This window comes from Lactuca virosa, chromosome 4 (genome assembly GCF_052849685.1).
Source record: "Lactuca virosa cultivar CGN04683 chromosome 4, Lactuca_virosa_CGN04683_v6, whole genome shotgun sequence".
Classification (NCBI taxonomy): domain Eukaryota; kingdom Viridiplantae; phylum Streptophyta; class Magnoliopsida; order Asterales; family Asteraceae; genus Lactuca; species Lactuca virosa.
In genome coordinates this window covers 109050599-109078304 of record NC_136429.1, presented here as the reverse complement: position 1 = coordinate 109078304, position 27706 = coordinate 109050599, and the positions used below count along the sequence as shown (strand labels likewise).

The following is a 27706-nucleotide window of genomic DNA, read 5'->3' as shown; positions in this document are numbered from 1 at the left end:
TGCCGGGTGGAAAGAAAATGAGATTGGGCAAGTTCAGTCCATATGAGTTTGGATTTGTCACTAAACCTTGTCTTGTGATTATGGTTTTGACAAATTCACATGGATAGGAACACATACACCATAAAATCTAAGTGTCATAAGGTTTCACTCCGATTCATGAAAATGATGGTGAAGAAATGCTTTCACTAAGTAGATTTTAAGTAGATAGCAATTGTGACATTTGCATTTTCAAAGTCGTTAGTGGAGCGCGTGTGGTTAACCGGCACACTAACATAGACTTGTGAGAAATGGCAAAGGTCTAAACAATTGAGACTATGATTACGACATCCCTTTTCATAGTTCTAAAATTGTTTAGATACACATGTGTGCTATCTAAGGAAAGGTGTATGATTTTGATAAAGTTTTATCAAAGCATATCGTATCAGAAATCTGAACTTTGGTAAGAAATTCAATAAAGTATTGATTTAGTAAAGTCCAGCTGATTTCTGAGTATATGTCAGAGCTAGTGGGAGCATAAGTGTTATGCTAATAATCATCATGTTAGTGGGAGCATGATTATTATGTTAAGTGTTGCAAGTAAGCAATGTTAATTATAGAAAACAAAAGTTTCAATTCGTGTTTGAAAAGGTTGTTTTGCTATAATTAAGGGAGAGGAATTTATACTTCATTCCAATTCTACAAGCTTATATTGAGATTTTAATCAACTTTAGTCAAAGATATATATGAATGTTATGTTGGAATGGTTCAACATAAGGAAATTTTATATATGTTGCGTTTTCAAAATTCGATTATGATTACAGCATCCCTCTTCATAGTCCGAATTGTGAGAACATGGCAAATAAAAATATTTTAGCAAAAGACTGGTCAAGTATCACGTCTTTATGTGAGACATCATGAATCATGTCCCATATGCTTCGGGTATAGGATTGATTACATGTGCTATAATATTTATCCATTCTAAATTTTCCAAATGCCTAGGGCATTAGGAGGGAAAAAGGAATAGAAGTGGATATGACTAAAATGATTAAGCAATTGTCAGGGACAATCTGAGGTTTACCAAAGATTGGTTGCTCATGGATAGTTGGAAGTATATAGTTAGGACCATATTGACATATTCTGAAAAGAGGAAACTCTTGTTCAGAAGTGATAGTCAAAATGGTAATATGGAATTGTTTCCATAGGTGGAAGTTACTCTTTGATAGATTAGAAAACTTAGTGCGAAGAAGGATGTTCAAAGGAATGTACTTTGAATTTGAGACTTCGTTTCCATGGAATTGCTCTCCATTGGAATACTTTGTAATGTCTGTCGCCAAGTTTTTGTGACTTTTGTGCATAGTCATTACAAGAGAATCATTGCATATAAGTTTAGAATCTAACATATTACAGTAAATGGCAAGAGTTTGGTATTCTTACATTTACAAAAGGGATTGGGATTGTGAAATGAGCATCATTGGAGTCGTGTTCAATTGATCTATTTCACAAAAGAAAGGACCATAGGCAATGGCGGAGCCACGTTGGGGCCACAGGGAGCCCAGGCCCACCCTTAGATTATTAATTGTTAAATTTTTTTTTACTAGCCCAAATAGCCAGGCCCACTCTCGTCGCTTTAATTAGTCTGAACCTCAAATCTCATTAGATCAAAATAGCAGGAAATTAGATGGAGAAAAGTGCGATCAAGCAAGCAAGACAACCAAGCATCGTCTTATAAATTTCTAATTCGCTTAATTGAAGTTTGCGATCGAGCAAGCAAGCAAAGCAACAAGTTATTGACTTATTATATCTTAATATTTTATATTTTCAAAGAATTTTGGGTATACTTTTATTGTATATGTCGGTAGCAAAGCAATTGGAATTCCCTTAATTTGTTTATTTAGAATTGGAGTAGATATGATTCCTATTATCCTATTATTTATTGTATAAATTATGTTATTTAAATTATGGGAAAAGATACAGCAACCGAGCCCCACCATTTTTTATTTAATTCCTTTTGTTGCACACTTGCATATAGTACACTTGCACTTGCTGTAATGAAAAGAGAAAGTCACAACTCACAGTGAATATACATATTTTTTAAAAGTTATATCTTGCCTTTTTGATGTTTGAGTATACATATTTGTTAATTGTTATATCTTTCTTTCTTTTCTCTCTGTAAACATATGAACAGACCAAGTAGAACCTATATTTTCTTTTTGTTTTTCTATTTAGTTATTGTGTTTATTATAAGAAACAAGACTTTTTTTTATTTATTACTTATTATTTATTAATCACTTATCATTCAATAGGCATGGAGAAATATTTAACAAAGAGAAAAAATTTGGATTCATCAGAGACATCTAATGTTGATTTTTCTAAACATAGCCGTGTGGAAATCAATTTACCAGATCTTCCCTCAGACCCTGGAATGAGGACTAGGATTTTAGATTATGATCCTAATGTTCGAGACGAAGTTCGAAGAACATACCTCTTAAAAGGGCCTTGCCAACCTAAATCTCACGAGTTTCCTTGCACTCTTTTTGGCAAAAAACCACGAAGATTCAATGTTGATTGGTTTAATGTTAAAGAATATTCTACATGACTAGAATATAGTGTAACTCAAAATGTTGCATATTGCTTATATTGTTATTTATTCAAACCATATGTTGGAGCACAAGGAGGCGTTGAAACGTTTGTTAGTGTGGGATTTGAAAATTGGGGACATAAAGAAAAGTTGAATCAACATCTTGGAGGTTTCAAGAGTGTTCACAACCAAACTTGGTCCAAGTGCAAGGATTTATTGAACAACAAACAACGCGTTGATGTTGCGTTCGCAAAGCATTCAACATAAAGTTCAATAGACTATGATATACGATTGGATGCATCAATTGATTGTATTCGATTTCTATTAAGACAAGGTCTTGCATTTAGAGGCCACGATGAAAGTGAAACTTCAACTAACAGAGGAAACTTTATAGAGTTGTTGCAATTTCTAGTTGATCATAATCAAAGCATTGAAGATGTTACTTTCAATAATGCTCCTTTGAATCTGAAGTTGACTTCACGAGATATCCAAAAAGACATTGTTCATGTAGTTGCGATTGAAACAATGAAGCTCATTATAAATGATATTGGCGAATCTTTTTTCTCTATCCTTGTCGATGAATCTCGTGATATTTCGATTAAAGAACAAATGAGTGTTGTGTTGCGGTATGTAGATGTAGAAGGTCGTGTAATTGAACGCTTTCTAGGTATTGAGCATGTCCCAAATACTACAGCTATTACACTTAAAGAGACACTCGATAATTTGTTTTCAAGACATGGGTTGAGCATCTCCAGTTTGCGCGGACAAAGTTATGATGGGGTAAGTAATATGAAAGGTGAACTTGGTGGTCTTAAAAATTTGATTTTGAATGAAAATGAAAGTGCATATTATATTCATTGTTTTGCTCACCAGCTTCAACTTACTCTTGTAGCAGTGGCAAAAAATAATTCAAAAATAGTTTCTTTGTTTATGTTGCTAACCAATGTTGTGAATGTTGTTGGAGGTTTTTGCAAGCGTCTTGACCGTCTTCGAGAACAACAAGCTTCCAAAGTAATTGAAGCACTTGGTTTAGGCAAAATCATAAGCGGTCGAGGCCTCAATCAAGAAACATCTCTTATCAAACCGGGAGACACACGTTGGGGATCCCATTATGGTACTTTGATAAGTATGATTACATTGTTTCCATCGGTTTTAGATGTTCTTAAGATTATTGCGGAAGATGGAGCAACCCCAGAAGAAAAATATGAAGCCGATATGTTAATTAACTCCTTGCAGACCTTTGATTTCATATTTTCTCTGCACTTCATGAAACAATTATTGGGTATTACTAATGAGTTGTCCCAAGCATTGCAAAGGAAAGATCAAGATATTGTAAATGCAATGAACTTGGTTAGAATTTGCAAGATGCAATTGCAAAATTTGAGGGATAATAGATGGGATTCTATGCTCACTCAGACTACATTGTTTGGTAAAAAAAACACAAGATTGATGTTTGCAACATGCATGCAATGTTCTTACTTATTGGACGGTCACGACGAAAATATCCAAAGATGACAAACTTACACTACTATCATGTAGAGTTATTCTACGATGACACTGGTTTGCAACGCACAGAACTAGAGAGTCGTTTTAGTGAGACTGGCACCAAATTGCTTCTTTTCATGGTGTGTATCAATCCAAATAACTCATTTGCTGCTTTTAATAAAAACAAATTAATTCAGCTAGCTCGTTTATATCCAAATGATTTTTCAGATATGGATTTGGAGATACTTAATGATCAACTGGAAACTTATATTCTCAATATGTTGAATTCGTCAGAGTTTTTGAATCTAAATGGGATTGGTGATCTTGCACAGAAGATGGTTGAAACAAAAAGGGATAAAGTGTTTTCTATGGTTTACTTGCTCATCAAATTAGCATTGACGTTACCGGTTTCAATAGCAACAGTCGAGAGATCGTTTTCCGCTATGAAGATTGTGAAGTACAGGATACGCAATAAAATGGGAGATCAATGGATGAATGATAACTTGGTTGCTTATATCGAAAAAGAGGTTTTTGTGGATGTTTCCAATCAAGATATCAGCAATATGTTTGATAAAATGAAAACTCGTCGACGACCTTAGTGAATTTGTAATCTATATATGTTTGACGTTTGCGATTGTTTGATAATTTATATATGTTTGTAGTTTTTGGATGTTTAATAATTTATGAGGAACACCCTAAAAAGAAAATTTGGCTTCGCCCTTGACCATAGGTAAACATAGTGTGCATGCTTGGTGCATGGCATGACTATTGTTTTTATTCAAGTATTAAGTTGATAAAATCGAAACATTGAATAATGAGTAATCAATATGGTGCTTAGATAAAAGGTGTTTTTTATTTACTCTCAAAGTGTTGGGGCCATATAGGATTGGTATTATTCTTGTTTTTCACTTTGCATGTTTTGACTTCCAGAATAACTAGGTCGTTCTTCCTGAATGACTAAGTTATTCAAACCATCCACAGTCGGTCATATGTTGGAAGTAGATATGAATCAAGACTGTCATGAATCTGGCTTGTAAGATTTGTCTATGGTGCATTAGACATAACAATGGTTGATACAACATTCATGAGTGCTCATAAGTTCTGAGTATTGGATTAAACCCACGCTCATTTGAATCACTTCATGGATTTTATCATGAGTGAATCATGAGACGATAATATCTTATATTCTTCAAACCTAGAGATATGAGTTGTTGACTATGAGTTGGTTATACATTGATTGTACGAAAATGCATCAGTAACTTGATGTTATAAAACGTGCCTTTGTGTATGATTCAAAAAGTAGTTAGTATAAGCATATGAGTCGAAGTTTATCCATTCCTTTTACCTCATAAGGATAAAAGCGATATATGTGGGCCCCTCGATGATTTAGTGATGACACCCCTAAGTGCTTGGCCAAGCCTGGACTGATTTGATTTGTTCAATTAGTCAGTCGTCATAAATCGAAAATCGGGAAACAACAAATGGACTGAGAGAATGATTATAATCCATGTCTCAGTCCATATGATATCTAGAATGGAGGAATATATGATCACTTATCTAATGGACGCGTCATTTGATTTGTTCAGAGTTCGACAACGGCTTTGAGAGCTACGATTGCTAGTCACGTTACGAAGTCGTACTTGCAATAATAGTTTTAGACTTATCCAAGTGGGAGACTGTTGGATTAGTTATTGGTATGTACTTGACCCGAGAGTAGCATGGTCCATTTAGGTTGCATATCATCAGGATAATTTGTTAGGATGGACTTTTGAGAGAAGATGTTATATATGATTTATTAATATATTATCAGTTATAATATATTAATATGAAATCATATGAGTTAATTAGTATTGATCAAGAATTAATTTGGATATTAATTTGGTGATCAAAATAGACTGATTAATCTATGGGGACCAATTATGTTAATTAGTTATATTTATATGTGTTGGGCTTATGATCCATGTTGGACCAAGTTTATGTATGAATACATAAAGAGTTGGGCCACATGAACCATGGATCATAAGACCCATGAGTATGGATTTGGGTTATATCCATGACCCTAGAAATCCCACATATAAATACATACTTCATTGCCCAAAATCGTAACTAGTGCATTCTTAGAGTTCATGGTGGCTTTTGGGTACATAGAGATTCTCTCTCAAGTCCATCCTTTGTTCATGATGTGTTGTGATTCCACTTGAGGCTTCCACACTATTGGAGCTAAGCTCTTAAGGCTAGATACATCAAGACTTCAAGCTCCAAGATTAAGGTATGTTGTCCTAACTAGATTCTTGTGTAGTGTAAGACAATTGTATGCTAGTTATAGGTTTAATACCTTGGAACACCATTGCATGTATAATTAGTGAAAACATAGATCCAAGGTATTTAGGGTTGCATGAACACCTTAGGAGTGTTAGAATGCTCAAAACCCAACACGTTGATCTCTTTGATTCAAGATGTAACAAACACATCCAAACACATGAAAATAAGAGATATCTGGTTTTCTTCCTTTCAGCAGCTAATAAGTGGTTTTCCCATGACGTTTAACAATAATATACCGGTTTTGGGTATAACATGTTGTATTGACAGCTTCAGCCCAAAATGACAATGAAAGACCAACTTCAACAACCATAGTTCTTCCAGCTTCAATGATAGTTTAGTTTCTTCTTTCTTCAATACCATTTTGTTGGGGAGTTCTAACAGCCGAGAAATTCTGAGAGATTCCCGAGACAGAGCAAAAATCTTCTAGAGAAGAGTTTCTGAATTCAGTTCCATGATCACCATGCAGTTGTTTTACTTTGTGATCATAGAGGAATTCCCATTATTTAAGGAGAGCAATGATTTCATCAGCGGCATGACTATTCTTTCTTAAAAACACTACCCACATAAACCTTGAAAATTCATCCACAATGACATAGTATATTTCTTTCCAGCTCTTGAATTAATCAGAACTGGTCCAAAAACGTCCATATGGAGGAGATGAAGAGGTATGATGATTGAAGAACATGAATTTGGTTTAAACGAAGACTTGGTTATCTTCCCTTTTTCACACATTGGGCACACTTTGTCTTTGACAAATTGCATCTTAGGAATTCCCCTCACAAGTTGATTCCCTGCAATCCTGGAGATATTATTGAAATTCAGATGCAATAGCCTTTTGTGCCATAGCCAATTTAGATGATAATGAGCACGAGAGAAGAAGAAACGACGAAGAGATTTGTCAGCAGAAAACATATCCATAACATAGATGTCTTTTTTTCAATGTGGAGTAAGAATAGTGATGTTCTTTTGATCAACAACCTTTCCTTATTTCTTGTTAAAGATAACTTCATAGCCAGAGTCACGCAGTTGACTGATAGAGATGAGATTATACTGTAGACCTTTCACATAAGAGACATTCTTGAAGATAACATAATTGCACTTGATGGTTCCATAACCCTTTGTAGTTCCCTTGCCATTATTGCCATAAGTAACTGACAGTCCATCCTTGTTTTTGAAATCTTCTAGGAGAGATTTGAATCTAGTCATATGTCTTGAGCAGCTGCTATCTAAATACCAAATATGCTCTTTACCCTGAAACTAAGATGTACAGTAAGTGTAAAAAATATACACTAACCCATTTACAAAGGATCACAAATAAAATATATTATAACAATCATCAGTGAGACTGTTCATCAAGTTTCCCTTTTTGATCTACTTATCATTCTGATTCATGATATTGTCAGCGCGAACGGTGTTCTTTTCAAAAGGGCACTCGCTGACTTTGTGAGAGGCATCACCACATCGATAACACACTTTAATTTCAGGATTTTTCCTTTTATCGTTAGATTTTGATTTCTTTTCATCTTCTGAATCTGAAGAGCTTTGATCATTTGATTTAATAGTTCTTGATTTAGCTTTGGATCAATGAGTGTTATCAGTGGTATGCCTATATATTACCTTGTCATGAGACTCATGATCTTTTGAAGAGTTGTCAGGGGTTGAAGGATTTGACTGATCTTTAGATTCAGAATTGCTAACTGAGCATTGAGGAAATATGCTAAGAATTTCGTTTACAAAATGAACTTCACCATTACATATAGGAAACTTTAGCAAAGTCTTAGTGGAGGTAAGAACATACTCATGATGTGAAGGTTGGAGAGAAGGATCAAGAGCAGACAATTTAGTAACACATTTAGTAATGTCATTAGAATCAGTAAAGCAGTAAGTATTGATTATGGTTTGATTTATAAAGTAAGAACTCAAAAATATACTTTTAAAATCTTCTTTTAAGTAGTCGGCTTTATAAAAGGTTAGTTTAGTTTTGACTTTGGTTAAAGATACAACACCTTCAATATCACTTCCAAGAATTTACTTACACTGATCTGGAATCTGAGTATTAATGATTCTTGTGACATTAATGTGAGAGGATGCCCAAAATTTCTAAAATAAGTTGAGTGCGATTAGCATACTCAACAACTTTTTCTTTTTTAGTGTGAAGAAAATTATTGGTAAGCGATATACAGGTGTTTTCCTTTTTGAAAATAGAAAGTGATTTTTCTAGAGAAAGAAGTTTTTCTTTGAGAATTTTTAGCTCAAGACTGAGAGAAGATTTTTCTTTATTTGAGATCAATAAATTGAAATGTAATAGATCGATCGAGTCATCTTTTTTGATATTATCAATAGAAGAAAAATTAAGATGATTTTTTACCTGATACGATGATGCATCGTCCCATTCTGACTTGAGGTTATCAACAACAGAAGGAGAATCAGCGTTAAGAATCCAAACGCTGTCATGTAAGGTGTCGGTGTGAGATTCAACAGTTCGAGCCATGTGACACTTAACTTCATCGTCTGAAGAGATTTACTTTTCAAAAGCAGATGATAGAGTGATCATCATCTCTTGAGCAGTTTTGGACCAAACGATAGACAAAAAAGGATGTGAGTTTCCAATAGCAATTCTAGCTTTTACATCAAGATTCAACATCCTTTTCTCTTCCTTGCTATAACAGGGAATAGACTTCCCTTTCAGCTTACTGCCGATGCACCATTATTTCATGATTGATGTGAAACAGCTATAGGACCATTGTTGATGACGTTGAGCATATCGAAATTCATGAAGTCTAGAACATTCATGGCCTTTGATTTCCAATCATAGAAGTTGTAGTGGTCAAACTGAGGAATATTGTTACAAACAGATGACTTAGGAACTAAGGAAGATGACATGGTTACTTGAGTGTATCGCAAACCTACTTTGATACCAATTGAAGGTTTATATTTGATTGATACACTTCAAGTATGAATAAGAAAAACAAAAGTAATCTAAACAAAATAATCAACTGAAAGTAAATAACATAGGAGTTCTCCAAATGTTCCTTTCACCAAGAAGAGAGGTTTTGTCTTCACCAAGAAGACGGGTTTGTCACAAAGACAGTTGACACAAAGCCACAATTCACAACATTAGGGTTTGCCCTAATGTTGTATATATATACTAATATGTACATGTAAATCCCATGATTAAAGGGATTGTATCTAATCTATAATAATGATCAGATACTTATCACCAAGATTACGGATTTGATATTTATTATGTATATATATAATAACTGCCTAATATACAAAATATTTCAATCGAATAACTATACTATAAGCTGACTCTGTTGAACTTGTGATGCTGGCGTTGTCGACTTGTAGACGCTGACGCTGATAAATCTGCATGTTATGTGTTTGACTCATCAGATCATAAGGTGTCACCTTAAGCCGACTCTACTGCTATATACAATAAGTTGGCTGAAGTTGTTACGTTCCAGATGGAATCCAAAGGCAACAAGAGGTTACATAAGAAGCAGTTTTCCCAAATGTTCAATGGCATGGGCTATCAACCTCCGATTTCTCTTGTTAGTGCTTTTAAAAAGTAAAATCTTCCAAGCGTATGGAGTTTATTTCTTTGGAGTTACCATTCGTCGTTAAATTGGAAGGAGTTGTGGTCTGGACAAGGAGACACTTTAATTCAATTATGTTCAGGCTGGTCTATATTATGGGATAAAGGTTGATTATGCTTCGTTATTGTGGGCTAAGTTTTCCTCATCTTTTAAGCGTTCGGAGAAGACTATTAAGATATACAGTGCTCGTTTTTTTAGTCTTATTTTATATGAAGCATATAGTCAAACAAGATTTCATGTTCCTGGAGATGTTGAGGTTGCTCAATTATCACATCTGTTGGATTAATGTCTAAGTCCATAACTATAATTGGTAAGACTTGACCCGACCCGGCATGGTCCATTTGGGTTGCATGGCATCATGCATTTGGATAGACTATAATGAGAGAAATAACACTTAAGGTTGGTTAATATATTATAAGTTCTAATATATTAACAAGGTTATTTAATTAGTATTGATCAAGAATTAATTTGGAATTAATTAAGTGATCAAAAGGAGACTAATTAAATATATGGGTTGATTGTGTAAATCATTCATTCTTATATATGTGGGCTTGTGATCCAAGATTTCTTATGTTGGACTAAGTCCATGGGGTGACCCATGGATACTCCATGGAGGTTAAAATCCATGGAGCATAAGGAATGGGTAAAGTTATGAGTTACATGGTGTAACCCTAATAGCCACCATATAAAAGAATCCCATGGCTCAAGAAATCATGCACTAATGTGTGAGTGTGAGGGCTAGACGATTTTAAGGAGTGTTCAAGTTTCTCTCAGGTTATTCCAAGTGTATTTGGTGTTGTGTGAACCATTTGAGGTGTCACACTTGGGGCACTAGGCACTCAAGCTTCATGAAGACATTCTACATCAAAGAGGTATGTATTCTATCTTGTTATATTTATTATTTTGTATGCTAGATTAGGATAATACCTTGGATGTTCATAATTGTATGTATAATAGAGAAAACATAGATCCAAGGTATTTAGGGTTGCATGTACACTTAGGAGTGTTAGAATGCGCAAAACCCAACAGTGGTATCAGAGCCTAGGCTTGTTTTCTTGTTATACTTGCAAAAGTAGCTGAAAAATCGAGTTGGATGCATATATTCGATTGTTTTGGCTGGAATTGGACTAGGAACATTACCCTAAGATGTTTTTGGACTTATAAACTTGTTTTTGATGTGGTAATGTTCATGCTAATCCAATTTCTAAGATAATTGTCATAATTTCAAGATTTGTATTAGTTTGTATGTTCATGCTAATTTCTTGAAGATTGATGATTTGAATTATCTTGTTCTTATGAGGTTCTTAGATTAATAGAAAAGTTGTGTGAAATAGTTGTTTTCAATCCATTTTAATCTAAGAGTTGATTCCAAAGTGTGTTTTTGTAACTTGTCCTCAAGTTATATGAAAAGTCACATTTAAGAATCATAAAACTCATAAAAGTTGGCAAAGGTTACAAAATGAAGAGTCTAGTTCTAATTAAATGGTTTTATGACTCCATAACTTGTCCTCAAGTTATGGAGGTTCAAGACTCTCTTCATTAAATTAAAAAAAAAAGTGTAACCTTAATTAGTTCCATAAGTTACAATAAAAAAAAGTTATTTTTTTTATTAATTAGTTTAAAGTCTTCCATAACTTGTCCTCAAGATATGGAACTTGAAGAGTTTTTTTTTTTTTTAATTAAAACTACTTTAAACTCATAAGTTATGGAATTAATTAGTTTTGAATAGTTTCAAAACTTGCCCTCAAGTTTTGGAATTTGAAAAGTTTTCACTTATGAATACTTTAATTCCAAGTTAGCCCTTAGAATTTTAAAAGTTAAAATTCAACCCTTATACTTTATAATATTATAAGTTAATAATATTTATATATATGTATAAGAGTAAAGTCAGTCTTACCATTAGTAGGCCTCATTCACGAAGCCGGTCTATAAGAGGGGTATAAGGTTACTGCCTATAAAATGGCAGTTTAATGGGTGTCCACTCTCACCCACCGCTTCCTTGACTGGTGGAGGGTCGTTAGCCGAACGGGTAGGACAAGGACTATAATTCTCCTTTCATTAAAAGTATTAATGATAAATACTAAGTAACTAAACTCTTATTAATACCCAATCTTAGTTACTTAGGAAAATGTGAATTTGGTGCTAACCCATGAAATTACACTTTGCACTTTGCTTAAGTCGTTAGTGGAGCGTGTGTGGTTAACCGGCACACTAACCTGGACTTAACACGGTAGGCAAAGGGTAACTTAATATTTATCATAGTATCGGTGGAGCGTGTGTGGTTAACCGGCACACTGATTAAGGGGTAAATATTAAGGGTACCAAGTATATTTGCATGGTTATTCACACCTTGTTTTGTGATCCTCGGCATCCCAGTCACAAAACCTGAAGGGCACACTCGAGATTGAAACATGCCTTTGAACAATTCAATGAATCTCAAAGATCTAGGACTTTCAAATCCAATTAAAACCTAATAAATTATTTTGTTTTTCATGGTGGAAATTGGTGAATCGTCATTCACCTACCTTCAAATATTTTATAGCTTGGATTACGGCATCCCTCTTCTAAGTTATAAAATAGTTTGTTGGGTCCTAGCCTTAATATTTCATATTGGGTGTCATATTAAGGACTTTAAATCAACTATCTTGAATATCTCCCAAAAAGATGTCTGGTCTAGACATTTATGATCTTCCCAAATCTCTTGAAACAAGATTTCCTAAATGAAGATGATGTCCCATGGATATCATACTTATTTCACCTCCTCCAATTATTCTCCCTAACCCACAAGTTCCTAAAAAGTTTAAGGTCACTCAAGCCCTATTGGCAAGGCAAGGTCTAGGTGTGATCACATCTTGGAGATGTAGTCACATATTGACAAGCCGGGAGAGTTGGGTGTCAAAGTCTTGAGAAAGTTGGTGGCTCAACTACTTTCTAAGTCACATAGTGAGTTCTTTTGGGAATCCTATGAAACAGACTAAGACAAGACCCTTAATGATCTTATCTATTTGCTAAGATCAACTTCCTAAAACGCTATCGACATTGACAATGATGACATTGGATATCCAGTAAAGCTCTCTCTTCCCAATGGAAAGGGATCGGCCATAGTCAACTCGGTTGACCCAATGGTAAAGAGAGAGGCGAAGTCTGAGATAGTCCCATTATCAAGGGTCCATAGGTAACTATTGCCAAAGGAAGGGGCATTGGTTACGAAGCTGCCAAATTTACCTAAGGATGTTAAAGTCAATAAGTTTGGCTCTACTTCAGGTAAAGTCCATTGTCTAACTCTATTAAGTACATGCTGATTCTGATCGCGAAGATGGATTTCAATCGCATGGTTCGGTGATCAGAATTTTGGGCTATTACTTAAGAGTTATGATATTTATATTGCTTAGGAATAGATAACAACAAGGTTTTCATATGGATTGTAAGGATAAGTTTTTCCGCAAAGTTTTAAAATAAAAGAAAAAGGTTTTGATTTTATTTATTTTAAGTATCCTTACAATGGCATTTGTGAAAAGTTGTTGCTTATAAGATTCCATTGATAGCAATATTGGAAAAATGGATTTGATTCATTCGGTTGTGGTAGTGTCTAATATTACCAAATAAGGAAAGATTCTCATCACCCAAGGTTCAATTGGACCGAAACTTGGAATCATGCAAGTTATATAGTATGATGAATGAGAACTTTCAGCTTGGAAATTAAGACTAATTCCTTATGTGAATAAGGAAAGGACTAAGGGATCGAGTACACATTCTTGTGCACTGGTCAAGTCCACCACAAAAGATCAAGAAGACTATTCGTCATGATTTACTTAAGTTCAGTAAATATGGTTATACTTATAAGTTTAAGTATAAGTCTGTAGCGTTGGAGAAGTTTCAATGTGAGACAGAACGAATAAGAAGAATCAAAGTATGGCAGAAAGATAAAAGTTTCTCAAAAAATCTGAAAAGATGGGAGAGTACTTTAGTATCATGTTTATGATCATCTTAATGATTAAGATACCATATCATAATTGGTCCTCTAAAGTCATCTTAGTGCATTCTTATGACTAAGAAGAGGAGTCATGAATTGTTGAAATGGTTAAATCAAAAAGATGAGTCATACTTCGTTCCAAAACAATTCTTAGAGTCATACTCCAAGATTGTAACTTGAGTGACATATCTTAAAGAGGGTTTGTTAACACTAGTCAAATGTAAGAGTAAAAGGTTATCTACTCTTGTACATTTGAAATTGGTAAGTTGTGATGTTTTGGATAAAACAAAGACCAACTTAGGCCAATTGTGTAAAGTGTTAGTCTTGATAAAGAATCCGCACTATCTCTTGAATATTTGACCAAGGGAGTCTTATATGTCAAGAGGACAGTGGGAGTCTTAAAGCTCTTGAAAGTTTCAAGACTTAATCAAGAATAAAACCTAAAGTCTTTCACTAGCACACGACTTGAGGTTTATAACCTATCGTGTTGAAATTTTTGTGCCTATTCAAGTTGGCTTTGCATAGGAGTTCTGAGAGTTCTCAATTGGTTGCACAACTACTTGGAAGCAATGGCAGGCACCTGAGCTGCCAAATGGCAAGAATTTAAGATTGCACAAGTTTAATCAATATGAGTTTGGATTTGTCACTAACCTTGTCTTGTGATTATGGTTTTGACAAATTCACATGGATAAGAACACATACACTATTAAATCTAAGTGTCATAAGGTTTCTCTCTGATTCATGAAAATGATGGTGAGGAAACACTTTCACTAAGTAGATTTTAGCTAGATAGCAATTGTGATATTTGCATTCTCAAAGTCGTTAGTGGAGCGTGTGTGGTTTACCGGCACACTAACATGGACTTGTGAGAAGTGGCAAAGGTCTAAACAATTGAGATTATGATTACGGCATCCCTTTTCATAGTTCTAAAATTGTTTAGACACACATGTGAGCTATCTAAGAGAGGTGTATGATTTTGATAAAGTTTTATCAAAACAATCTAGTATCAGAAATCTGAACTTTGGTAAGAAAGTCAGCTGATTTCTGAGTACATGTCAAAGCTAGTGGGAGCATGATAATTATGACAAAGGTTGCAAGTTAGCAATGTTAATTATAGAAAACAAAAGTTTCAATTCGTGAGGTTGCAGGGGTTGAAAAAGTTGTTTTGCTATAATTAAGGGAGAGGAAATTATACTTCATTTCAATTCTAAAAAGCTTAGATTGAGATTTTAATCGTATTTAATCAAGGATATATATATGAATTTCATGTTGGAATGGCTCAACATAAGGAAATTCTATATATGGGTCCATTATTTGCGTTCTAAAATTCGATTATGATTACGGCATCCCTTTTCATAATCTGAATTTTGAGAACTTGGCAAATTGAAATGGAAATATTATAGCAAAAGACTGGTTTAGTCTTTGAGACATCATGAATCGTGTCCCATATGCTTCGGATATAGGATCGATTACATGTGCTATATTCATCCTTTCTAAAATTTTCCAAATGCCTGGGGCATTATGAAGGGAAAAGGTCTAGAATTGGATATGACTAAAATGATTAAGCAATTGTCGAGGACAATCTAAGGTTTACCAAAGATTGGTTGCTCAAGGACAGTTGGAAGTATAATGTTAATTCTGGAAGGACCATATTGACATAATCTGTAAGGAGACAACTCTTGTTCAGAAGTGATAGTCAAAATGGAATATGGAAATGTTTCAAAGTTAGAAATTATTCAATCTGTGTAAGATTAGGAAACTTAATGAAAGAAGGATGTTTCCAAGGAGCTGATCTCCTTTGGAATGCTCTGTAATGATTGTTGTCAAGTCTTTATGACTTTGTGCATAATCATTAAGAGCATCAATGCATATAAGTTTAGAATCTAACAGATTTCAGTAAATGGCATGAATTTGGAATTCTTGCATTTGCAGTAACGATTTGGGACTGTGAAAAGAGGATCATTGGAGTGATGTTCAATTGATCTATTTTACAAAGTAAAGATCATAGACAAACATAGTATGCATACTTGGTGTATGGCATGACTAGTGTTTAGAAAACATAGTGTACATGCTTGGAGCATGGGACAACTATTGTTTTAAATTCATGTATAAAGTTGATAAAACCGAAACAATGAATAATGAGTAATCAGTATGGTGATAAATAAAAGTGTTTATTTATATTCATAGGATTTGATACCATATTTGATTCATTTATTCTTGTGTTTCACTTTGCATGTTTTGACTTCCAGAATAACTAAGTCGCTCTTCCTGAATGATTAAGTTATTCAAACCATCCACAGTCGGTCATATGTTGGAAGTAGATATGAATCAAGACTGTCATGGGTTGGTTTGTAGAGGTCCAAGTTGGTGGACAAAGTGGTGCTACAACACTCATGAGTGCTCATAAGTTCTGAGTATTGGATTCAACCCGCGCTCATTTGAATCACTTCATGGATTTTATCACGAGTGATCATGAGACGATAATATCTTATATTCTTCAAACCTAGAGATATGAGTTGTTACTATGAGTTGGTTGTACATTGATTGCACGAAAACGCATTGGTAACTCGATGTTATAAAACGTGCCTTTGTGTATGATTCAACAAGTAGTAGAACAAGCCATATGAGTTGAAGTTTATCCATTCCTTTTACCTTCGGGATAAAAGCGATATCTGTGGGCCCCTCGATGATTTAAAGATGATACATGTGAGTGCTTGGCCAAGCCAGGACTGATTTGATTTGTTCAGTCAGTCAGTCATCATGAATCGGAAATCAGGAAACAACAAATGGACAGAGAGAATGATTGATAATCCATGTCTCAGTCCATATGATATCTAGAATGGAGGAATATATGATCCCTTATCTAATGGACAAGTCATTGACAAAGGTCAGAGTTCATCGACAAGGTCAGAGTTCGACAGAAGCTTTTGAGAGCTACGATTGCTGATCGGTTCCTGAAGTCATACGCAATAATAGTTTTAGACTTATCCAAGTGGAAGACTGTTGGATTAATGTCTAAGTCCATAACTATAATTGGTAAGACTTGACCCGACCCGGCATGGTCCATGTGGGTTGCATGGCACCATGCATTTGGATAGACTATAATGAGAGAAATAACACTTAAGGTTGGTTAATATATTATAAGTTCTAATATATTAATAAGGTTATTTAATTAGTATTGATCAAGAATTAATTTGGAATTAATTAAGTGATCAAAAGGAGACTAATTAAATATATGGGTTGATTGTGTAAATCATTCATTCTTATATATGTGGGCTTGTGATCCAAGATTTCTTATGTTGGACTAAGTCCATGGGGTGACCCATGGATACTCCATGGAGGTTAAAATCCATGGAGCATAAGGAATGGGTAAAGTTATGAGTTACATGGTGTAACCCTAATAGCCACCATATAAAAGAATCCCATGTCTCAAGAAATCGTGCACTAATGTGTGAGTGTGATGGCTAGACGATTTTAAGGAGTGTTCAAGTTTCTCTCAGGTTATTCCAAGTGTATTTGGTGTTGTGTGAACCATTTGAGGTGTCACACTTGGGGCACTAGGCACTCAAGCTTCATGAAGACATTCTACATCAAAGAGGTATGTATTCTATCTTGTTATATTTATTATTTTGTATGCTAGATTAGGATAATACCTTGGATGTTCATAATTGTATGTATAATAGAGAAAACATAGATCCAAGGTATTTAGGGTTGCATGTACACTTAGGAGTGTTAGAATGCGCAAAACCCAACAACATCTTCATAATCCTAAGGTTGCTCTTGATGATCCAGTAGTTTTTACTATTGTTGGACGGATTCTTGATGCAATGCTACAACTGGTGTCTGAATCAAATCATTTGTTGATTCAATACAAAGATTCAATGGATCTTACTTTTTCTGGTTTGATTCCAAAGAAGGTGACATTTAAGGTGAAAGAGGGAACATCTAAAGATTCTAATGTTTTCAATAAGAAGTCAACATCGAAGCCAAAAGTAGTTGTTGATAAAGATGATTCTACAACAAGTGGTTCTAAGAAGGTATTTAAAGATGCTTCTGAGAAGGCAGTTCAAAATGGTCTTGAGAAGGTGTTAGAGAAAGTTGTTAAAAATACTTCTGAGACTGGAGTCACGAAATCAAAGAATTTTAAGTCGAAGTCTAAGTTTCGTGGTGTTGTAGATAACGAAGTTTCGACTGAGGAGGATTAACAAACCAAGAAACGTAAAGCTGATGGAGTGTTGAAACATTTTATTAATAAGAGAGCTCAGAAAGCCGAAGAGCTTTCAAAAACAACGAATGCTGTTGAGGGAGATTCTGATAGTGAAGAAACGGAAGACATGGGTCATGAAACTGATAATCTTTCAACAAGAAAGGATGCCACTATTGAATCTAATACCGAGGAGACAAGCAATCCAGTTGTCCTTCAAACGCGTCTAATGTGGATACAAAAATCAATTATGGTGTAACAATCTCAACTTCGATTCCAGAGTCAATCACTATCAATCCACCCAAAGGTTCTATTTCCATGTCCAATATGGAGGATGATAGGTCTTCAAACATCACTGAGAACTTATCTAACAAGGACTCAAATGTTAATATAGGTGAATATACTTCGACATATGCTCCAGATACTTCAACTGTTCCACCTCCACAACCTTCGTCTCCATCACTAACTTCGACTATTAAACCAACAACAGTTCCTGTTGTTTCTCCTACATTTGCAGGTATCATCAATGTGCCTATTGCTTCTTTATTCTCTTCTCAATAGACATATCAAGAGCCGTAGAATACCGAAGAATAAGAACTCATTGAATTTTCTGAGCTAGAGTTTGACCCCGAAGAAGATAATGTTGATGACAATGCCGTTATGTCAGGCAAGCAGTATAAAACGCTGAAATCAAAACTCAACACTATTCTTCATTTTTTTTGAATGACAATGCTGGGAAGTATTCTATGAGTGGTGAAGAGGTTGAATTTTTATTGAAGTCTCAAGAGTAGAGGATGAAGAATTTGATAAACAATGTTGTTACGAGTTTAGAAGAACATCTTGCTACTCAATATAGTTCTTAGAAACATGAAGTCAGGCAATTATATGATGTTGCTCATGAAAGGCACACTTTGTTTGAACACATGGTCACTTCAGCAAAAGAGTCAATTATTTTGAAAGTTAAAGACTTGACTGATTTGTTTACACAAGAAGTCAAAAAGTTGAATATTTTTGTGATGGGTTAAGAAAAATGTTGATGTTCTTCTGGATGCTACATAAACTTTGGTGGAAGACATTCGTGCTTTCAACAAAGATTATGCTGAAGGTTTAAATTCAAAGAAAGAATTTGATGGCAAGGTGTTTACAAACATTAAGAACTCTCTTACAATTTTTCATGATTCTTTATCGAAGTTTGATGTACCATCAACAACTTTGATTTCTAAAAAACAAATTTCTTTTGTGGTTTCATCATTGGAATCATGTTTTAAATCTCAGTTGGCACCAATTCTGGATCTTGTTCTTCGATTACACACCAATGCTCCATGCCCATCTATGAACGTGTCACAAGGGGGAGATAAGGGGGTGGTTCATCGAAAGATAATGGAGAAGACAAAGGAAAAGTAGTTGGGACGGTAATTTCTACTTAAATTCCAACTTCACTACCAATAAAATCCATCATGACAACTTCGACAACGACTACTATACCAAATTTCGAAGTTAGTATGTCTAAACTACAATCAAATAAAGGTCTGAACATAATCAAACGAAGCTCTAGTTCTTCAACAGCCAAAACGGTTATGACTTCAGATCCAAAAGATAAGGGAAAAGGTGTTCATGTGGACATACAACAGAAGAGAAAAAGAAACTTCAAGAGCTTGAGTTTGAAAGAATGAAGCAGTTGAACTATATCATGAGAATGAGAGAAAATGATCCACCTGGACTTAACAAATGAGATCCAAATAAGGTGTGGGGTTACAAAATAATAGAAAATGTGGCGTATGGTGAATTGGATGCGTTTGAAAAAATACCAAAGAAAAGTTTTTCCATTGAAGACTTAGATTTCAACCAACTGGATTTTCTAGTTAATCATGCCATGTTCACTTTTGGTCAGTTCACGATTACTTAGAATTATAAAGATATCAAGGATTATAAGAACATGAATATTTGTTTTCATGTTGTTCTTCGTAAGAAGGAAGAAGATGTCTGGTCATTGGTGAAAATTGTCAAACTGATATCGATAAATCCTGATGTTTTGTTCGAAGGATTCTTACAAAACTATCGATATAGTGTTGTTAGGGAAAACGGTGTGCTTTGTGACTTCACTATTGTTGACTTTCCTTTGATGAATCTGAATGATCTCATCACAATTGCGAAGATTATGGGAGATATGAATAATCACCAAGTTCAAGATAAAGCTTCGTACATCATTGGGTATAGTCACATCAAGAGCTTCTCAGAATGTTACTTTTCTAATCTAGCATTAACAGATTTTAAGTTAGCAAATGTTTTTAACAATAAGTCAAAGGTTCCCAAGTCGTCGTTGAAAGGAAAATTCAACATTAATGATTATGAAGATGGTGAAATAATTAATCATCCTTTGGGAGTTGTCTTTACGTGAAAGAAAAAGAAGGGTGGGAAAAGAATTTTTTCTTCTGTACTGACGATGTACAAAGATATTCAAATCATAATCTTTCTAGTGTCCTTCTTCATACCAACAATTGCAAGAAGAATACAAATGAAAATAGAGTAGAGATAAAGAAGATCATTGTGTGGTACATGGAAATTTGAAACGTTTTGCTACAAGTGATAAAGACACTACCCTTAGTCTGAAAATTCGATATTGATCACAAAGGGGGAGATTGTAGAGTCATATTTTTGCGATATATCGAAGCTTAGGTAGTTGTCTTAGTAGCGAATGTTATGTCAATATCGAAGGTCAACATGACTTCGATTGCGTATGTATTTTACCCGACACTTTTGTAAGTTCGCTATTAATGTCGAAGTCCTAATATACTTTTTGCATCCGTTGAGTACACTCTAAATAGTGTAGGTACATAAGTATTTTGTAGCTTTTTCCATTTCATGCACTGTGCTTTCTCTCTCTACATTTGTACTTGTATGAATCCGGATAAATACGAGCTGAAATAAGATCTTATTTACATCATGTATTCATTTGTACTCCGATTTCTTATTACAATTGATTAAACATCTTTTCAGTTAGCAGCATGGTATGTATTGGAGTTGCCAAGGTTCGATTCTCTTTATATGCATTTTTTAATTTAACAAGAAATAATCCTTTAATACTTTAAAAAACTTATATTTCAAACTTACGCCTGATTTTATCGAAATTGGAACCCAAATTATTCTTCTTTGTTTTTTCACAAATCATCCAATTTATAGTAATGGTCCCTCCACTCTACTTGTTTTTTTTTGACGAACCATCCAAACACTTATTTCATTTAGAATTTTGGTGTTTTTCTAGCACATTATCATGGATAATTTTCATGTTCGTATACGGGATTTCTTGCATTGCATTGTCTTTTAATATATAATAACTATTATTTGTAGATTTGTTAACAAAAATAACGCTAACCTACCGGTTAGGCACCATACTTTAAGTTTTTTGTAAGAGTTTTCACCAAAATATGATTTTTTTTTCCAAACACTCATCTTTTTGTTTTTTCTTCCAAACACCAAAGTGGTAGGTTTTCAAAATAGTTTGGTTGTTCGATTGTTCTTTTTTTTTTGCTTTGTTATTGTTTTGTTTTGCACTGACCTAGCATATTTACTGGTTTTAATATTTAACTTGCAACCTTTTAACCCGCTTCAATATTTTCACACACACACACTATATATATATATATATATATATATATATATATATATATATATATATATACATGTGTGTGTATGTATACACACACCTTATAAAACATTTACAGTCAAACGCTTTAAGTCGTACAAATAATAATGCAATATGTACAATCATTTTATATTAAGGAAAAGATAAGATTAGATAAGATTGAATTTTAAAGAAGAGACAATCTATAATCTTATTCTTATCTCTTAAATATCCCATTTCAAACTCATTGGTAAATGAATTAGTCAAAATTTAATGACTATTCCATTAATTAAGGAAGAGATTAGATTTACCACTTTTAGAACAAGTCATACTTAATTTTAAGTCGTACAAATTATTATGCATTGGGTACAGGTGAACAATGCGCAAATATGACTAATTCTATCAGACATTTACCAAAAATTAAGGAAGTGATAAAATTATTCGTTTGAATTTTAAATGAAATGATAAGATTATTATTAATAGATAATGTTAGATACGTCTACAAATTATCCAACACAAAGTATAATTCTATAATGCACATATACCCTTAAATCTAGCACCTTTTTTTACTTAATCTCTCCCTATCTTGCCCACCAAAATCTCCAATATATCGCCTTGTTTTCCCTTGATTATAGCCCTTATCTTGACCTACCTTTCCCATTCATCAGAATTGCAGTTTTAAACACACATTGTTGCTTGAATTCCAAAAAGTAAAAAATATTCCCTCTCCAAACATTGGCATCAATATTACTGAAACATGTTTGACGTGAGTTTCTTCGAACCTGTATCTCTTCTCTTCCACTCTTTTTTTCATAACTTAAGTTTTGGGTTTTTGTTACTCAAAATCTTTATGGATTTCTTTTAGTTACAGGTTATGGAGGTGGTTCTTAACACCATTGAAAAGCCCTACACACACGTATTTCTCTCATATTTCTCCCCACAAACTCTAATCTAAGCTGCTACTACCATCTTCATTGCCAGTTAATACAAACACCACCACCACTCTCCTCCTTCTCACCTCCCTAACTGACGACCTTCACCACCATCATTGATTTTATCGGGTTACATCTTTTTCTGATTTATGTTTTATTTGGATTTTTAAGACTCCAATAAAGTCTGCACCGCCATTACCTCCATCACCACCCTTTGTTTCAGTCGCGATCATCTAGGTACGATTTCATGTAAGCTTTGGACACGTTCTTTCTTTCTCTTTTCTTCATATGTTCTCGTCACCACCGCACCACCTCGTTCTCTCTTTAAAAATCCTTGAAACCACCCCGAAGCAGGTAAGCTTTTAACCCAATCCATGAAGTTTTTGTTTGTTTATTGTAGATATTTTGTTTTGAAGACCAAGGCAAGGCACTCCATATGTTGGATGGAATACCCCAAATAAGATGCACCTTCATTTTGTAGGTTTTTGATGTTTGGAAGATGGTAGGTATCACTTAGTCTTCATCTTGCTGTTATTTTTTGTTTCAGACAAATTTTGGTTTGCAGACACTTATGTTGAGGTCATACTTAGTGAAATCACCTCACTAGAAGATAAGGGTATTATAACTCTCACATTTTGTTGTTTTAATAGCTTGGTATTGACCATTTTTGTTTATAGATACTTTAACATTTCAAAAACTTCTTCTACATAGCATGATTAGATTGAACCTCTATTATGTGAAATTAATTATAAGGCTTTAAATATTTGTTTTTTGATAATATTTTTGTAGGAGAAAATCAAATATTGGATCTTTATTTTGTTCTTCTGGAACACACATGTAACTTTCATGAAACAGTCGAAAAATACTAGGGAAAAATTATAAATTTTAAAATAAATAAAACCATTCCATAAACATCACAAGTCACGTAATCCAAAACATGAGTAAATTGTTTTCATAAAAATATCAGAGTAATCCCAAAATCTCGTAGTGTGGAAATCATTGGGGGGATGCAACGTAATCAGGCTAGCTCCTTTCCCTTGCTATTGGAATTACCTAAAACATTTAAACTTACAGCGTAAACACAAAGCTTAGTAAGTTTCTTAAAATACCACATACCATACATAAAAGTGGGCCCCACCCTAGGGTGTATTTCAACCTGTGTGCATACTATGCTCCCTATAACTCGCTGAGCAACCTCTCCCCCAACGAATCAGAGTCCAACACTTCCTCCCATAGAGCATCTAGAAAGGATGTTTGTCGATACTTTTCCGATAGCTATTATTGTCAAATCCATTTTTTTCGGATCAAGCTTAAAGGAGTGCGCCTTATCAGTACCAGGAATGAGATACTGTAAGTCGATGGCTAAACCAAACATGAACTTTTCTAGCTCGATAGTGAACTTCCCTGAAATTTTCGTACGAGCCATGGAAATGGGCAGGAGATACTGTTCCTCTGTTTAACACGTGTAATGGACTGATGGTGAGAGAGACAAACTACTATTTATGGGTTCCACGAATCTAGAAAGTGTGTTTAAAATAAAGTGTATTATTTGAATGAAAAATTCGTAAGAAGCATTGGAAATTATGAAATTCTTTTGCATTTTTCAAACAATCAATCTGTTGGGTTTTGAGCACTATAACACTCCTATGGTGCACATGCAACCCTAAATGCTTTGGATCTATGTTTTCTCTAATTATACATGCATTTTCTTTTTCTAAAGCATTCACCCTACCTAGCATACAATTGAAGCTATATAACATAAAACTTGGTTTGGATGCTTACCTCTTGAGTAGGGTAGAGTTATTGACCTTTGAAAGCTTGAGCACCTCAAGTGTGATGCCTCTATTGGTTCACAAACGCCAATATGAAAGAGGAGGCTTTAACAGAATAAGATACTTGACTGCAAAGAGTGTCTAGCCGATTTTGGCTTATGGGGTCACTATTTATAATGTGGCAAATGCTAGGGTTACACTTTGTACACCCTAATGCTCCATGACTTTTCACATTCTTATGCTCCATGGGTTAACCTCCATGGACTATCCATGGATTATCTTATTGGTTCAGCCCAACTATATAGTCATGGATCATTAGCCCACATTACAAGAATCATTGATTTACATAATCAACCCCATGTATTTAATTAGTCTCTTTTGATCACAAAATTAATTCCAAATTAATTCTTGATCAAAACTAATTAAATAATATTAATATATTAGACTTGTAATATATTAATAAATCATAAATAACCTTATTCTAAAAAATCCATCCTATCAGATTGCACTGGCGAAGGCAACCCAAAAAGGACCATGCTACTATCGGGTTAAGTACATCCCAATTATAGTTATGGGCTTAGACACCAAATCCAACAGTCCCCCACTTGGATAAGTCTAATAACTATAGCTGCCAATGTGACTTTAGGATCCGACTTAGCAATCGTAAGCTTTCAAAAGCCGCTGTCAACTCTGACTCATTCAGTGACGCGTCCTTTAGATAAGGGATCATATACTCTTCTGTTCTCAAGATATCAGCTGGACAAATACATGGAACAATGTCATACTTATTGTCCAGCATTTTTTTTCCCGATTTCCGATTCGTCTGACATAGAACATAACTGAACATATCAATTTAGTTCTGACTGGGCCCGGTACATAAGTCAAAACAGAATCATCGAGGGGCCCAAGATATCGCTTTTTAATCCTATTAGGATAAAAGTGAACAAATAAACTTCGACTCATATGCTTGTGCTAACTATTCATTGAATCATATAACAACACGTTTTATAACATCGAGTTACCGATACATTTTCATACTATCAATGTACAACCAACTCATAGTCAACAACTCATATATCTAGGTTTGAAGACTTGTATGATATTATCCTCTCACGATCACTCGTGATAAATTCCAAGAAGTGATTCAAGTGAACGCGGGTTGATCCAATACTCAAATCTTATTTCAGAAGTACTCATGAATGGTGTAGCAAACTGTTGCTATGCCTAACGCCTTAGACAATCTACAAGCCAACTCATGATAGTCTTCTTTCATACTTACTTTCAACGTATGATCGATTGTGGATAGTTTGAATAATCTTATTATTCTGGAAGTCAAAACATGCAAAGTGAAACACAAGAATAATACTAATCCTATATGGCCCTAAAACTTTTGAGTGTAAATAAAACACCTTTTATTTAAATGCCATATTGATTACTCATTCTTCATGATATAATGTTTCGAATAATCAACTTAATACTTGAATTAAAACAATAGTTATCCCATGCTCCAAGCAGGCACACTATGTTTGTCTATGGTCCTTACTTTGTGAAATAGATCGATTATAAACATTTCCAACGACACTCATTTCACAATTCCAAATCCTTATCGTAATTTTGAGAATACCAAGTCCTTGCCACTTACTGTAATGTGTTAGATTCTAACCTTATATGCAATAATCCTCTTGTAATGACTACGCACAAAAGTCACAGAGACTTGGCAACAGACATTACAAAGCATTCCAATGGAGATCAATTCCATGGAAACGAAGTCTCACATTCAAAGTACATTCCTTTGAACATCCTTCTTGCATTAAGTTTTCTAATCTTACATAGACTTAAAGAATTACTTCCACTTATGGAAACATTTCCATATTCCCATTTTGACTATCATTTCTGAACAACAGTTATCTCTTCTCAGAGTATGTTAACATGGTCCTTCCAAAATTTACACTACACTTCCAACTGTCCATAAGCAACCAATATTTGGTAAACATCAGATTGTCCTCGGCAATTGCTTAACCATTTTAGTCATATCCAGTTCTGGTCCATTTTCCCTCTTAATGCCCTAGGCATTTGAAAAATTCAGAACATATAAATATTATATAGAATTTTCAATGTTGAAGCATTTCAACATGGTATTCATATAAATTCTTGACTAAATTTGATTAAAATCTCAATCTAAACTTTTAGAATTGAAATGAAGTATAAGTTCATCTCCCTTAATTATAGCAAAACAACTTTTCAACCCTGCAACTTTGCGAATTGAAAAATATGTTTTTTATAATTAATATTGCTAATTTTCAACACTTACCATAATAATTATGCTCCCACTAGCATAACAATTATTTTGTTACTTGCATATCTTTTATGCTCCCACTAGCCGTGACATAAATCCAGAAATCAGCTGGACTTCTAGAAATCACACTTTATTGACTTTCTTACCAAAGTTGAGATTTCTGACAGGAGATACTTCGATAAGCCTTGATCTAAGCTCACACAGCTTTTATTAGAAAGCTCATATGTGTGTTTAAACTATTTCAGAACTTACAGCAATAAGTTCCGAATGTTTAGACCTTTTGCCGTTTCTCACAATTCGAACTATGAAGAGGGATGTCGTAATCATAATCGAATTTGAAAATGCAAATATCACAATTGATAACTCTTTAAAATCTACTTTGTGAAAGCGTTTCCTCACAATCATTTTCATGAGTTGGAGAGAAACCATATGACACTTTTAGATTTTATGGTGTATGTGTTCCTATCCATGTGAATTTTATCATAACCATAATCACAAGACAAGGTTAGTGACAAAATCTACTTCATATGGACTAAACTTACTCAATCTTAATTTCTTGCCACTTGGCAGTACAAGGGCCTACCATGTCTTACAAGTTGTTCAGCAGATCACTCTTATTGATCAATGAGCTTTCACTGACCAAGGTGCTTTGCCCTATGCAAAAAATTGAGAACTCATAGAACTCACATGCATAGTCAACTTAAACTGGAATGGGCATGGAAACAAGAATATGTCAACACAATAGGTTACAAACCTCAAGTTTTGTGCTAGTGGTTAACAATAGGTTTATTCTTGATTAGTTCTCGAAACTTGTCAAGATCTTTAAGACTCCCACTGACCTCTTGACATATAAAATTCTCTTGTTAAGATACAATCTTGACAAACAAATATTCAAGAGTTAGTGCGGATTCTTGTCAAGAATAACACTTCACACAATTGGTCTT

At 34.3% G+C, this 27706-nt stretch overlaps 1 protein-coding gene across 1 annotated transcript; it reads left to right on the top strand.

Moving 5' to 3' along the window:
• Positions 1 to 2284: 2284 nt before the first annotated feature.
• LOC145104898 (uncharacterized) lies at positions 2285 to 4641 on the top strand. Its single transcript, XM_079042061.1, has 4 exons — positions 2285 to 2516; positions 2580 to 2802; positions 2887 to 3986; positions 4097 to 4641. Exons 1-4 carry the CDS (start codon positions 2285 to 2287, stop codon positions 4639 to 4641), a joined length of 2100 nt encoding a protein of 699 aa, XP_078898187.1.
• The last annotated feature ends 23065 nt before the right edge of the window (positions 4642 to 27706 follow it).

Excerpts from the sequence above, each read along its gene's own strand:
- LOC145104898 (XM_079042061.1), top strand. The coding sequence starts at position 2,285 with ATGGAGAAATATTTAACAAAGAGAAAAAATTTGGATTCATCAGAGACA. Across the intron at positions 2,517-2,579 it reads GTTTCCTTGCACTCTTTTTG|AATATAGTGTAACTCAAAAT; the intron begins GCAAAAAACCAC and ends CTACATGACTAG. Across the intron at positions 3,987-4,096 it reads CACTCAGACTACATTGTTTG|AGTTATTCTACGATGACACT; the intron begins GTAAAAAAAACA and ends ACTATCATGTAG.